Below are 16,065 nucleotides of genomic sequence, written 5' to 3' on the forward strand. Positions count from 1 at the left end.
AAGAGAGAAAGAAGAAGAAGAAGAGAAGAAGAAGAAGAAGAAGAAGAAGAAGAAGAAGAAGAAGAAGAAGAAGAAGAAGAAGAAGAAGAAGAAGAAGAAGAAGAAGAAGAAGAAGACGATGTTTGTATTTGTTTTGTTTTTAAGGGTTTTACGGCGCTTGCAACATGTTTAACACATTAAGGTCATATCAGCGCTAGTAAAAAGGAAGAAAATGGGAAGTTCTAGAATTACAATTAAATCACCCAAGAAAAAGTAAGACAAGCGAGAATTGGATCAAATAGGGAACAGATGTAGATTCCAAGGGCACACTATCGAAGTACTTAGTTTGAGATCACCTAAAAGTCTTATCCAGTCACAAGCAAAGGTCCCAACAAAGAGGAATACACTCAAATATTTACAAATCATATAAAATATGAAAACAAAACATAATACATTACATAACAGAGAGATGATTTACAAGGAAAAAAATATCCATCTCCCAAAACTAACTATACATTTGACTGTTCTCTCACGAAGGGTATCCAGTCAGGGCCAGGACAAAACCAAGTAATCTCATTCCAAGACAAAGACAGAAAACTAGTTGGAAAACAGACATAGGGGGAATAGAAGACACAGTAATTCCGTCCAACAATGGCAACGATGAAACACTCAAATATACAAATATAAAAATATAGAAAACAAAGAACAAGATACATAATAAAGAAGAGAAAGATAACAAGGAAAAAGAAGAATCAAAAAAAATAATTGACTGCATACGAAGAGTAAGCAAGGCAGACAAAACAAGTAACCACCAAGAAAAGAAGAAGAAAATAGTGAGAAAACAGACAAGGAGAAAGAAGACAAGAGAGTACTCAGACAATGAAGAGACGATGATGACAACAAGAAGAAAGAAGAAGAAGAAGTAGAAGAAGAAGAAGAAGAAGAAGAAGAGAAGAAGAAGAAGAAGAAGAAGAAGAAAGAAGAAGAAGAAGAAGAAGAAGAAGAAGAAGAAGAAGAAGAAGAAGAAGAAGAAGAAGAAGAAGAAGAAGAAGAAGAAGAAGAAGAAGAAGAAGAAGAAGAAGAAGAAGAAGAAGAAGAAGAGGAGGAGGTGGTGCGGTCATGTGAGAGCTTTCGAAGAAGAATATATATTTCGAAGAAGAATATATATTTCGAAGAAAAATAATTATTTCGCATTATTTTTTTTTTCGTCTGACATTTAGACGGAACCAAAGAATCCAAGGGAAGGAAGAGACACGGAGAAATGCATTTGTGTCGGTAGTAAAATAGAGAGAAACGGTCCGGTCCGACACACTTTTGTGCATGCTAGTTATTTACTGACTAGGTGTGTGTTCGACGACTCGCGCGAACCTCTCTCGCTGCCTGTGGTACAGTAGGCAGGCAGTGAATAAATCCACTTCTTGTGGAGCATGTAGGTGGCATAATAATATAGCTAACTGATAGATGGCCTAGTTTTGTTTTGTCTTTGATACGACAAATAAAAAGTTTCGTTTTTTTTAAGTCGACGTTTGAAACGGAAGAAAATCTGATTTTTTCGAGGAACGAAATAAAACTCTTTTTTGTTTGGTTCTGTTCTTTGACGTTACAAATTTTATTTTTATTATTAATTTAATTTTTTAAAATATTAGCACTTAACAGAATATATAGAGCAAAATCGTACTGTTGGAAATCCGACAATAGCCGGAATATTTACAGGCCTGGTAGCAGTTGTGGTAGGGATGATGATATGCTGGTAGCTGTTGTAGTAATGGTGGTAGGGATGCTGATGTGGCTGTAGTCATGATAGTGGGGATGATAATGTGATGGTAGTTGTTGTACTCTTGATAGTAGTGATGATAATGTGCAGGTGGTAGTTGTAGTAGTGGTGGTAGGGATGATTATGTAGTGATAGTATAATGGTAGATTTTTTTTTTTATTTCCTGGACAAAAAGTTAACTGCTGTATTTTCCGGGACAGCCATTATTTTTTACAAATTTCCGGGACAATTCCGGAAATTCCAGGATGGTAGGCATGCCTTCTCCCAAACAAGGGCCAGAAAAAAAAACTAAGTATTCTCATTCCAAGACAAAGACAGAAAGCAATTGGAAAGCGTATACAGGGGGATAAAAAGACATAGCAAGTGTACCTCCCTGCCCACTACGGGAGGTTGGGAAGCCCACCCAGGTTAATCACATGGAAATGGCAATGCATTATAATACATACTACAGCCTGATGTTATTACTTTAAAGATACAAAGATAAATATTTTGTTAAATTATATTGAGACACCTTTTTGATTTGATTAATGTTTTAAAAATTTGTTTTTTAAATATACATCAACACATCAGTAATCTTTTAAAGATACTTTCAAAGTTGTGCATGTCACCTATTACAAGGCAATATTTTTAACAATCTTTTTTTTTTTTTTTTTTTGGAGGAAAGTGTAGCAAAAGTATGCTGGCAACTAGTAATTGAAAACACAAAAAATGGGACCCCTGGAGGTTGTTTTGTTATGTTTACCATAATTGTTTTTTCAAAGCAAAAATGAAACTTTCAGGCTTGTGGTTTTCACGAAGTATTTTCCTATTTGGGAGTGTCAATCAACTTTAAAGCTTTGGAATTCTAGCAATAATCATTTTTCAAAAATAAGAGTCACAACTGCATTTAGTATGGCTCCCATAGAAACTACAAATGCATCAAAGTGAGCATGCCAATCTTTATGTTTTTTCATATTTTCACAGGAATGAACACTTTTTTAAACATAACTTCATTTCAAGAAGTATGGTGCGATAAGAGCAGCTAATTTAGCATTAAAACGTCATGAGAGTAATCGTTTCATTTCACAGTGCAAGACTGGTCCTGCTACTGAAATTGCATCATCGCTCGCCTCTTGAATGTGTCAAAAAATCCAGGGAACCGAACAATTCCTACAGTTAACTGAACTTTTTGATAGCTTTCATTTTATCATCTTTAATAAATATTCTAAAATTTTGTGATTTAAAAAAAGAAAATCATCACTCAACTCTGCATTGTAATAAAGGCTAGTCAGTCAGAACACTAGATTGATAAGAAGACCAGGACAATCAGTTATATACCTGATTCTTTATCAACATTCCCCGTTCTAAAATTTCTTTTATAAGTATTCACATGAGAATCAGTCCCCTGTCAAGCATGTTAGCTTATACGGGTTTTATGGCGTTTGCAACACATTTAGGTTATATCAGTGCCAGTAAAAAGGAAGAAAATTGGGTAGTAAAAACATTATCGATGTACAATTAAAAGGACTTGAGGAAAAAGTAAGATAAGGGGAAGTGGTTCAAAAGGGGAACAGATGTAGATTCCAAGAGCACACTATCAGTGAACTTAAGTTTCAGATCACCTAAAAGTTTCAACCAGACACCAACATAAGTCCCCACTAATATGAACACACTCAAATGTTTACAAATCATACATTAATAAAGAAAATAACACTGCACAAGAGAGATGATTTACAAGGAAAAAAATATTACTCAAAAGATATAACTATACATTCAACTGCTTCCCTCCCAGCCAAGGACTCCGGCCAGGATTAGGACAAAGACAGAAAGTAATTGGAAAACAGATACAGGGGGACAGAAGACACAGCAAGTACCTCCCTGTCCACTATGGGAGGTTGGAAACTCCACCCAGGTATCAATCAGGTTTTAAGTTGTTTATTTAAAATTCAAATTATAACAAGACAATTTTAAGTCGAATGATCCAAACAACTTACCTTTCCCCTTTGTAGCTTTTACGGGGGGATCGTGGACCACGTTCAGAGATCCAAGGTTGTGTGGCCATGTCATTCAGTACAGATGGGGCCACATAGGTGAAACCCTAAATGTATATATGAAAAACAAAATGTTTATTACGAGAGAGAGAGAGAGAGAGAGAGAGAGAGAGAGAGAGAGAGAGAGAGAGAGAGAGAGAGAGAGAGAGAGAATGAGAGAGAGAGAATGAAAGAGAGAGAGAGAGAGAGAGAGAGAGAGAGAGAGAGAGAGAGAGAGAGAGAGAGAGAGAGAGAGAGAGAGAGAGAGAGATGATGTATAGACATTTGTCAAACTTTAATATTAAAGGTCACTAAATTTCACAAGATCTTACTTTCCAGAAGAAATTAACTGTCACACTCATTACTGAAAAATGTGAATCCATTAATCAAATATTCCCCAAAAAAAGTGACTGCCCCCTTTACATTACTCAAGAAAAGTAAGAGCATACCTCAAATATATTATTACTTGGACTGAGTACAGACATGTCGACTGGTGAGTCACAAGGTGTTTGTTTGGTGAATTTAGAGTCAAAGAGACTGACGTCATAAGGGGTGGTCTGGAAAAATAAAAACAAGATTATTTAAATAAATACTAGGCTGTCCTATTTCCAGCAAAAATTGAAAAGCTTAGTAAAAAAAAAAACAAGAAAAAATAAGATTTTGTAAAAAGCTTAGCATATCGCCCTCCATCATTCAACTGAATGGTTGCTTTAAGTAAAAGAAAAGGGTTATAATAACTCCTTTAAAAAAAAAAGATTTTTCAAGAGCACTAGTTTCACAAGAAAATGGAATTGGTATCGATCCCGGGTGCAATCTATATATTTCCTAGGACCTCCCTCACCCCCTGTCTACCCAACAGAGATTGGGTAGCTTGGTCTATTAGATCTGATGGAAAGTGCTTTTCAATAGACAAGCTTCCATCTAAAGGGTAGCAAACAATCGCAACAACTCATTTAAAGATATTTTAAAAACATGGCGAATAGCACCATCACAATGAGTCTGAAGAAAAAAAATTATTTTTTTAAATTTTTAAACAAGAAAACAATGTTACTCACCACACCAATTTTGATAGGTGGTTCAATACGCTTGTTCAACAGTTCAGTCCAGTCAATATGTTTAAAAAACGAGTGAGCCTGTATTGGGAAATAAAAGTACAACAAAATGTCTCAAAATATCACAACTGACCTGTTCATTCCTTGCTTAAAACACATATTAGAAACTTTTTAAATATAAAATCATAATAAACGTTAATATTAACCAAGAAAATCACTGGAATTTTAATATTAAAAAAAAAAATCAAATACAAAACAGGAATCATCAACATTACATCCTACCAAGAAATGGATGGTTTTAAGTAAGGGCAAGTAGACCATCCCATACTTTTCTAAACTTGTCACAGTGTTCCAAATTGCTTCTCAGCGATCTTTTAGTCTGAGTCACTGAACCGTGAAGTCAGTGATTTCACGGCAGGTAATCTTAATCTTGGGTGCATTCCTTACTAATCCCTATCTTCCGTTTTTTTGTGTTAATTCAAACATTTTTTCACCGGATAATTGAATATAACATTATATTTTTTTGTTGAATATCATTTACCCTCCTTTGCTGCACATCATTGTGAAATTTTCACGAAAATAAGTTTATTGGTTATGTTGTAACTTGGGTTATAAAAGTATGTACATAATAGAATTTTGAAAAGTGATTTCTCAAATATAATTAGTGATATCTCATTAACCAAACGATAGATTTCCTTCGTTGATAATTTATAAGTTTTTAAATTTTATTGTCTTTTTGGTGTAAAAGTTCGGTTAGTGCGCGAAGCGTAGTTTATTTTTTATGATTTTTTTGGTTTCACCTATCAGGTAAAAAGGGAACATACACTTGAGATACACTTAAAGATCTCAATTCACTATGTTGTTTATGTGCTAAAGGTGCACTAACAGTTAAAGAAAAGGCTAAAAATAGGAAAAACATTTTTTGTAAAGACTTCAAAAATGAAATCAAACTGTTCTTTGACATTGATATTGGAACGGACCTTAAAAATAAACATTCAGAAGTTATATGCTATAAATGTGAAAAGAAAATGGGAGACATGAAAACATATAAGAGTCTACTAGCAGTTGTAGAATCTTACAAGACCTGTGAATTGCTCACTGATGTGCCTCAAGAGAAAAAAAGAATGGGAAACTAAGATCCCAATCACAGAAGAAAAAATAGCCTTAGTTCATAAAGAGAAACTGTCAGAACGATGTGGGCCAGTCTGTAGTTCTCTTGATGATATATTAAAAACAAACACAATATCTCAAGTATGTCATAGTCGTAGCTTCATAGGAAATCATTGCCATAGATATTACACCCAAGACGTTTACGAAAAACTCACTGAAAATGTCGTTTCTAAAACATACATGTATACAAACAATAAATTAATCAGAGATAAAGCTGAAACTATAAAAAAATGTTTTGATGAAATAAATGGTGCTTATTCTGAAATACATTCACTAATTTCTCACACAAAACCAGTCACAGAGACAGTAATAGAAAGTGTTAATAGCAAGATAGAGAAATATATGACAATATACCGTAATTACTTTCCCCAAAACACCACATATTGGAAACCCATTGTATACCTTTTATGAAGAAATATACTTTTGGTCTAGGTCTTTTAGGAGAACAAGGAGGTGAATTGTTACATTCAACAATTTCAAAAATTGAAAAGAGAACACAATCAATGAGAACATAATAATCTCAATTAAAAACAATAATAAAAAGTAACCTCCTGTAGGTTTCTCCTGATATCATGTCGTATGTGCCCCCCAAAAAAAGAAAGGTCGAGAGAAATGGAAATTTGATGAATCAAACAAAATAATACTTAAACATCTTAAAATATTTGACAGATTACGTGGTAAAACTTCCTCTAAAAATAGAGCTGTTATTTGTATATTTTGAGTTATATGTTGCTTTCTCAATCCCCTTTTTTTCTCTTTTCTCTCTATCCCTTTCTCCCTCCAACTATCCTCCGTTCAATAGCTACATTCTCCACCACAAATCTTTTTGTTCTTTCTCATACCTAAACAGATCCATACACATACCAACACACACTAGCAACTCCCTATCTCTAACACAAACACACACATACACATACACAAATATAAACACACACATGCATTGACACGCAAATTACTCAATACCCATTTTACTTAATATCAAATTTATAAATGGGTTTGGACGTATTAATAGACTCTACTAGTTTTCACAATGACTTTTAAAATAAAATGAATTCAATTTTTTGTAAACACAGTTAAAGTGCTGGGTATCTGCTTTTTAAAGAAAGTGAATATATAATATTAAAGTATGTTTGATGGCATTCTAAATATATTCTGTAATCTGGAGTTGTAATACAAGAGAGATTGCATATTGAATCCTCAAGGATGTCGAATGTTGAATGGGACGGTTCAAATATCAGACGGAATAGTAAAATAACCAAATTTCCGGCACATGTGAAATTTTGTGAGTAATTAGAAATAGTCTTTGACTTTTAATTAGTGAATTTTTTTTTCACTTTGGTCGTTTAAATTTTTAGATAATTAAGAGTTTATTATGCATGTTTGAGTGAATTTTTTTTCAAAAATACTCTGAAAGTTAATGCTTAGTGTGAAAATTATATACATCTTATTATAAATAAAATTATATCAGAATAAAAATCATCTTCTCCTTTTTCTAAGTAATCACTTTGTATTTATAAATAACATTTTTAAAATAGTTAAAAACAGGTTTTAAAACCATAACAAAGGTTGATAATTTCAATAGCCACAAAGGGCTCTGACTGAATACCAGAAATCGGTGAAGCGTGACAGTATGCATTGTGAGAGCAGGGGTAAAGGGGGCTGAACTAAAAGATCGCTTTTGGAACACTGTGTTGTATGTTCACTTTTTAAACTTTTAAAAAATACAAGTCAATATATCAGCAAACAAAGTCAATGCTTCATGTTAAACCATATAATTTGAAAAATGAAAGACCTCTTAGCAAATGAGGTCTACTTAATTTTTAAGAAACTGATCATAAATAACATAGTCAACACTTTAAAAAAAATTTTTTTTTAATGGTTTGTATTTTAAAAAGTAACAAACCCTTCAGAGCGATAAGGCCCACTGAACCAGAGTTTATCCGGGTCTCTTAAAAATCAACCAAATATCTTACTCTTTTAAAGAAAAATGAGTGTACTTTTCAACTGAAAACTGATTTCAACCATTTAACATTGCTAGGATCCAGGTCACGACAAAAAGGTAGTTTTTATATTGCACACAATGCTTTCATCTGAATGTAACTCTCCTTTCAATTTGTATGAAATTACCTTAATTGGAGCAGAGTCATCAAGGCCACTTCCAAGTCTGTCATTTGGATTCTTCTTTAAGAGCTGAAAAGAAATATAGAATAAAATTAACACCATTTTTGAAAATGCAAACCCGAATACTTTGACCTAGACAAAACATGACAAAATTATCAACATACCAAAACCCAAAAGTATGATATTTCAACTATCCAGTAATTAAACATAAACTTGAATAGCCCAAGAATTGGAAAGCAGAAGTTGGTAATTTCGTAACAGCCTTTTGAATTTTCCTTTTTTTTTTTTTTTTTAAATTTTTGCTGCCAATGGAATCACTTTGGGTATATTTTCAGCCTTCATTTGTGCGTCAGTACAAAAGTGCATAGCACAGGAATCATAACATCGACATGTTTACACATGTCATGCACAAATAAGGCTTTTTTTTATATTGAAAATTCTCTCTGAATCGCAAAAAGATAAAAATCTTTTAAACTGTCTTCGAAATAAAATAGCTCATCATTTGACAGGAGAACTTTATTTAAACAGGTGCCTAATATGTTGTAAATTTGAGTTTAAAATTACCATGAAACAACAACAAAAAAAACCACAAACATAAGAAAACACCAAATCCCATACCCTTTTCAAGAGACCCCGGGCATCATTGGTGAGGTAGGGTGGAAGAGTAAGCTTTGCTCTCAAAATCTGGTGGTGGAAGTAACGAGACAAAGATTGAAATGCATGGCTAAAATAAGACAAAGCTTTGCTCTCAAAATCTACTGGTGACAGTGATGAGATAAATATTGAAATGCATGACGAAAATATTTTTTTTTTTTTAAATTTAAATACCAAACTCAATTTTCCGCAGGCAGCTTATAAAAAGATCTAAATATTTAACAGAAAAATTCGAACTTGAAAAAATAGGTAAGAATTGTCGTTTTAGAAATGGTGTTTGGTAATTCAATTTAAATACAAATTCTGAATTAAAAAAAAAAAACAATTAAAAATTTGACTCCCCAAAAAAATCTGTATTCGAAGAGGCAGGTCTACAAACATTATTACAAATTATTACTATATCTATTATAACTATCATAACCTCTGCAAACGCTGTCACCCCCTAATGTTTTTTATTATATTACAGTGTTGATGACATCAGTTAATTTTGACTTCAAAACTTAAATACAAATTGGCACAAAATTTGCAACTGGAACAAGACAAGAGCAAGTAAGCCAAGGTGATTATATAAATTTATTACAAAAATAGAATTTTGTGATGTATTGTGCTATTATCTAATATACTAACCTCACCTATTCTTTAAATTTGCTCTGAAAATTTACAAAATCTGCGTTTGTTGCCATTTTTTTGCTATTACAGGGGGCAGCTGATCACAAGAATCATCGTTTGATGCAAAAGCGGGTGACAAGAAAGAAAGAAATAGAAAATTACTCACCTTGTCAATTGTTTTCTTTCTGTTTTCACCTGAAAACGGTGGCTGTAGATTATAAATTTGAAAAAAAAAATGAAACAAATGACCAGATTTATAATGGAAATATGGTTAAGGTATCTAAGCAGTCTATCAACTCACCAAGAAAAAAGTCCAACTGAAAATGATACTACAATCCGTGTTGATAACTCTGATCCGAACTAAATTTTAATAAATACAAGTTTTTTCCATCTTTTCATTTCTGCCTATATTACAAAAAAAAAAAAAAAGAAAAGAAAAGGAAACTAAAAAAAAAAAGAGAGAGAGAGAAATTCAACATTACCTGTCCTGTCAGCATGTCATACATGAGGGCTCCAAGACTCCACCAGTCCACTGCCTTCCCATGACCACTTCTCTGCACAATTTCAGGGGCCCTTCAAACAAAAGAATCAAAACACATAAGATACGCCGCAGAATTATTAATCAGCTTTCAGAAAAAAATTATTCAAATTTGAAATTTCAAGGCTTCTCAATTGCATATTTTGAATAAATCTCATTTTATAAAACATGCCATTTCATACTGAAAGTTAGTCCATCAGAATCTTGAGTTTTTCACAAATTCCATAGTGAGAAATGAACAATTAGCAAATGCTTGCTACCCTTTGAATAGGATGCAATCTATTGCAAAGAACGTTCCACTGGATCTAAGAGACCCAGCTGCTACCCAATCATTGCTGAGTGGTCAGAAAAAAATCTTGACTTCACTCTGGATCGATCTCTGTCTCTTCGCGTGTGAGCGCTCTCTACCATCTCTGCCATATTGGTAGACATTTGAAAAAAAAATATTTTCGAATATCTGCTATTAAAATTGCTATTCTTTTGACCTAATCAACCTGTACATCCCTTATGTATTGACGAGGGTGTATAAATACATATTGCAGGGGCAAAGGACTGCCGACTGACCATCCCAGTAGAAGAGCTGTAAACAGGCACCTTGGTCAGCCTCCTCGGACATGCATGAACGAAATGGCAATCCACATTGGTGCACGAATAGCTCCAGCCAGTCTACACACACCACAATATTATGATCAATTTATGCGAGGGAGCAGGTTCATAAAAGATAAAAATTGCCTGCAAACAAAATAAACCCACAACTACTCAGTGAAGCGACAGATGTGTCTATTTGTCTGATATAATGTGATAACAGGGATATGCAGAGTGGCCATCCACAATGGCAGAAAATCAGGGTAAGACATTTAACAAACTGGGTGGGCCATCAAAACAATAAGATATTAAGAACTTCAAATCTTCATAACGAAGTCCAATAGAAATATGCCATACATAGTACTTGAAGACTATCAATTAGTCATACTACATCTGATATGTCTGATTGTCAATTCATGAACTCAAGAGAGTTAGGTAACAATTTCTATGACATAGGTGTCCATGGATGAAAGCTCCAAACATCACTTTTACTTATATAGTTTGACTTACAGATCAAATTTGAGAAATCCTAAGATATAACCTATGCGAAATGAAAAAAATTGCAACAATAAATTTCCGGAAATTTGAGGTGAGCTTTCGTCCATTAACTACTGTTTTATCTTACATGTACTCTATAGTTCCACAGAAAGTATGCGTGACATCTCCTAAGGAAATACTTTCTTTGCATAGACCAAAATCAGTCAGCTTGATGTGACCTGTGAGGGAAATAAGACGATGATGAACAATGAATAATTTATTTTATTCCCAAAAAAAAAAAAAAAAAAAAAAAACCCTTAGAATTGATAAAATAACAAGACAAAATAAGAAAATAATCATGTAATGCAATAAATGCTCCAAAAAAAAATAAAATGTAAAAAGATATAAACTGTACAGTTCATTTCATGATTATCTATGCTTCTGTCTTTCTATATCTGAAAAAATCTAGTTTGCATCAGGTACCAATACCTGTCCCTTGGCTTTTGAAGCAAGTATACCCTTTTGTATGCCACTTTTATCTGAAGTTTGAGTCCAAATGGAAACATCGCCCCATGAAATGTATTTGGAGGTCTTGGCTAAATTTAGAGGGCCCTAAACAACATAATATTTTGTTTCACAACTTTGTAATGTTCTAATAAAAATCACACAAGCTAAAGCTGTAAAATCTCTCTATGGTGAAACAAAATGCTACAATGTTGATAAGAGGGAAGAAATGGAAGTTATTCCTTCAATAGTTTTTGTGGAAAATTTGCCACAAGATTGTTATACATTTTTATGCCAGACCCTCCAAATCAGGTTGCAAAACGGATATCAACACAGATAATGCATTACTTTATGATATTATTTTTTAACCTATAATGAAGATACAAAATGATTAAAACCACCCAATAAAGGAAATTTTTTTTTTAGAAAAGACCCAAACCGTACCTTTAAAAAAATGTGCAATGCTGCAATTTATCAATATAAGATGAAGGTCTGAAAAAATAAGTTTGATAGAGACAATGAGGCCATGCACATCAATGCCACCACCTTCTCTATTGCCCACCTCCCACCTTCAACACACATCAAATAATTGCACATTAATTGAAACTTACCTTTGGAATCAAGCAGTACATTTTCAGGCTTCAGATCTCTATAGATGACTCCCAATGTGTGCAGATGTTCAATTGCGAGTAAAATTTCCCCAAGATAAAAACTGAAATAAAACAGATGGCAATCCTTTAACACTGGTCATTCTCCTTTACTACTTTATCGAACAATGATTTGTCTCCTTGTACATGCATGAGACAATCCATCAGAATGATAAGAACGTAAATGATCAATTATAAGGACAGATGGGATACCCTGTATTATAAGGTTTTGGAAGCCATTAAAAAAAAAATTTATCAGTGTTTTTTATTTAAAAATCGTTCCAATTTCTATATTCAAATTCTAATGGGAAACATCCACATTGTATACTGAACAAAACTAGTCTTGGAATTTTGGGTTTTAAAAGAGAGAAAGTGGAACATATGAGATTGAAAAATCATCAGATAGCCCACCTGTACCTAATACTGTCCATATAAAACCAATTATTGCTTATGTTTTGTTGTTCAGGGGCTTTAAAGTATTTGCGACACTATTTGGTCATTTCAGCTGCAGTAAAATGGAAGATGATAGGTGACAAATTGTACATTTACACCAAAGAAGAAGACAAAGGGGACTGGTTCAAATAAGGAACAGAAGATTCCACAAGCAATCCATCAATGTGCCTATTTCGACATTAGTCCCTGAGAAATGATTGACAAGGACCTCATCTCTCTCAAAAAAAAACAACAAAAACAAACTACACCTTTGACTGCCACCCTCTCAGCAAGGGATCCCCTTCAGGACCAGAAGAGAAAAAAAAACCCTGAACAATCTCAATCCAGAACAAAGACAGAGAGTAAATATGGAAAGGGAAAGATAAGAATAAGGGGGATAATGACCTCACTGCCCATCATGGGAGGTCAGAGGGCCCCACCCAGCAATTATTACTTTTTGATGTCCACATCTTCAGCATAAAGAATGATTCCCTGGGAAAAAAAAAAAAAAAATTGGGACGGGTAGGGTCTAAAATAAGTCGCACCCTCTACCCAATGAAACTTTGCAAACGAGAGCAGTTTGAACCTTACTAAATTTCTTTCAACTAACATCACCATTCTGAGTCCTGATGAAGAGTATGTCTCTTTTTTTTTTTTTTACCAAAATTTTGAAAACCAAAATCAAATGATCACCCTTACACTCTTCAATGAAACAAGCATCAACAGGTACAGCAGAAGATGAAAGAAAGCAGCTTATCCCCTTAAAGAAGGGGATCTTTGCACTCAATCATACATGTTTAAGGAAGTTATATTATAATTAATACTTTTGTCTGTAATCTGGACTTTGATTTTAAGCATAGAAATGTTATCAGCTGTTCGTGTGTAATACCTGGCCATATCTTCCATAAAGATACCTTCTCGCTCCAGATGAGTAAAGAGCTCACCCCCGGGAAGATACTCAAGTATCAAATACAGCTTCCCATCAGTCTGAAAAGCATAGTGCAGATCTACAATAAAGGGATGCTGAAATAGAAGATGAGAATTCATAATTAAACAGAAAATATAACAAAAAAATGAAGAGTAAAATTTTGATTTCTTTTTGAAGGAAATCACATTTCAATGAATCCAATAAAAAAAATGATGAAAAAAAAAAAATAAGAGTAGTTTTAGTTTCTAGGGAGTATTAACAACTTGCAATATTTATATATCAAATCAGAACAGATCAGTTTCTTACCTTTACAGCCTCCAGTATATTTCTTTCAGCACGAGTGTGTGCTGTGTCTTTTTGATTTCTGGCAATGGTTGCCTGAGGATATAAATATATAAAAATTAATATCTAATAAGCGAGGGCACCTATAACTTCTAGCACTACCTCCTAATCAAAGAGAATTGTATCGGTCCCTGTGCAGAAATGCCCCCCCCCCCCCCTTAATGTCCTATCAAAAAGTGCATCAAGCAATAGTTACTTTTTGTTAAAAATCTGAAAGAAAAAAAAAAAAAAAAAAAAAAAACACCTGGCTCCACTGTTCTCATGGTTTTGAGAGACCTATTCATCAAGAAGAAGAAAAAATTTATAACGTCTATGGAATAACAATAAATGTGCAACATAACAGAGTCTCTATCTCACCTTCTTCAATACTTTCATGGCATGGAGCTTGGGTGGGTCATATTTCTTGTTGTTTTCATCCCTCATTTCTGCCAATAAAACCTAATGAGACAATGATTGAATAAGAACTAAGAAAAAATAGCAGAATTGAACAATAATAAATAGATTTGTTTTTGATGAGAAAAAAGTTGTGTAAGTTTCCAATAATAAAGACCTTCCAGAGACAGCGAAAAGAAATTTGGCCCATTTCCCCGAAAAATATGAATGTCAAAGATATACAGGACTTCCATCTTTATATATATATTATTAATTAAAATCAGGGTCCCCAGCTAAATCTTGAAAATATTTTCAAGACCCCCAAATTTTTCATGACCTCTATCCGCAGACCAATTGGGTCTCCCAAAAAAAAAAAAAAAAATAGATTGCAAAAAGGGTCTTTGGATTTCTCAGGCAATACTGATTTATAAGTGAACAAACAGCAAATATCAATTTAAATCATATTCTGTACAAACTACAAAATTACTTTTAAATCTTTTGCTAGCTTTAGTTGTTTATGCCAATAGCAAGTATTCACTTGATCTCCTTAAATGATTCCATAAATGTCTTCGAGTAGGCTAACTACTAATGTTTAAAAAGTTTGCCATCACATTGTTACTTGATTATGAACCAGTCATTAACTCATGAGGGCCAAACACTATACTTTATAAACACTAAACACGTCTTTACATAACATATAATCTAACACAACTATTTATTATTTATAGTCCTTAAAACATTGCAATTACGATGATTTCAAAAAGGCCTCTTTCTGCTTATTTGCTTAGAAAATGAGGGAATCAGATCTCCTTTTCCTTTTGCCAATTTTCTTAAGGCATTTGCAGAGGTGAATAAAGCCCAACTGCTCGTTCATTCCAGTGACTTTCTCTGCTTTGTCAGATTATTTTTTTTCACCTTCCTTCCTTAATAAATAAGTAGTATTTTCCAATAACATCCAATTTTCTCTTCTCGGAGACCACAACAAACTCTTTCTAGAAAGATGTCAGTCACATACAAAAATAAAAAAAAAAGATTTTTACCTTTTGTGATTTATCTGCTTGAAGTAAAAGCATTATAATAATCTTCCCACAAACCACCCATTGAAAAGATCACTCCAAAAAAAATTTTGTTTTAAATCACTCAACAAGGTTATTTTCAGCTATGGCTGGAAGACACCTGGTCTCGCCCCTAATGGTGCATGGCTCCCAACCTGGTACACCAGTTGAGATGGAGTTTGGAATAAAAATGAGGGAGATGTGGCTAAAATATGGGATGCCGCTGTTTTACTGGCCCAAAGGTTTTTCAAAGTTGAACCAAAAAATGGGAAGAAATCAGGATCATTGCAGAAAATAGGGAAATAATCAATTAATAAAGTTTATGTTTATAAGCATTTCATTCTCTGAATAAATCCTTTTTATCAAAGATGATGTTTCAATTTTGTTTTTGCTTAACGCAATCTCTGTAACATATAGTGAAAGTATGAATAAGTAATGAGAACATTGAAAATATATTCCACGTTTACTTGCATAATGGTTAAAAAATCAACCAAAGTTGGACACCACAAACTGGCATATTTGTACCAGCAATTTTCCCAACTCCCTAAAAAGTTCCAGACTTTTCCCTTATTTCCCGACTTGCTGAGGACCCTGTAAAATGTTTTAGAATTTATGTTGTGCAAGTTCCTTTATTTTAGAACACCTGTACATTTTTGGGTTAAGTAATTGTGAAATCAATTTTGCTCTTAATTTTTATGAACAAAATCATGTCTGCATATGTATATGGTGATTCTTGGTCATAATCACACATGAAAAGGTATATATACGATATAAATTTTAAAAGGCTAGGTAGATTAAAGCAGCAATATTGAAAGGC

At 33.4% G+C, this 16,065-nt stretch overlaps 1 protein-coding gene across 3 annotated transcripts in view; it reads right to left on the reverse strand.

The window, feature by feature from the left end:
* LOC144968776 (ribosomal protein S6 kinase beta-2-like) overlaps window positions 1–16,065 on the reverse strand; it is a 41,424-nt gene that overhangs the window by 19,285 nt on the left and 6,074 nt on the right. For all 3 annotated transcript variants that reach the window (XM_078907438.1, XM_078907437.1, XM_078907436.1), the window contains exons 4-15: window positions 14,179–14,259; window positions 13,786–13,857; window positions 13,441–13,574; window positions 12,084–12,184; window positions 11,117–11,207; window positions 9,851–9,941; window positions 9,535–9,576; window positions 8,724–8,789; window positions 8,112–8,174; window positions 4,818–4,895; window positions 4,212–4,319; window positions 3,727–3,830 (exon numbers count right to left, since the gene is read on the reverse strand). In XM_078907438.1, the coding sequence (XP_078763564.1) occupies window positions 3,727–3,830; window positions 4,212–4,319; window positions 4,818–4,895; window positions 8,112–8,174; window positions 8,724–8,789; window positions 9,535–9,576; window positions 9,851–9,941; window positions 11,117–11,207; window positions 12,084–12,184; window positions 13,441–13,574; window positions 13,786–13,857; window positions 14,179–14,259 (1,031 nt within the window). The remainder of the gene's footprint in view (window positions 1–3,726; window positions 3,831–4,211; window positions 4,320–4,817; window positions 4,896–8,111; window positions 8,175–8,723; window positions 8,790–9,534; window positions 9,577–9,850; window positions 9,942–11,116; window positions 11,208–12,083; window positions 12,185–13,440; window positions 13,575–13,785; window positions 13,858–14,178; window positions 14,260–16,065) is intronic.

This window comes from Berghia stephanieae, chromosome 3 (assembly GCF_034508935.2).
Source record: "Berghia stephanieae isolate SIO BIC M18660-M18661 chromosome 3, UCSD_Bste_1.3, whole genome shotgun sequence".
Taxonomy (NCBI): domain Eukaryota; kingdom Metazoa; phylum Mollusca; class Gastropoda; order Nudibranchia; family Aeolidiidae; genus Berghia; species Berghia stephanieae.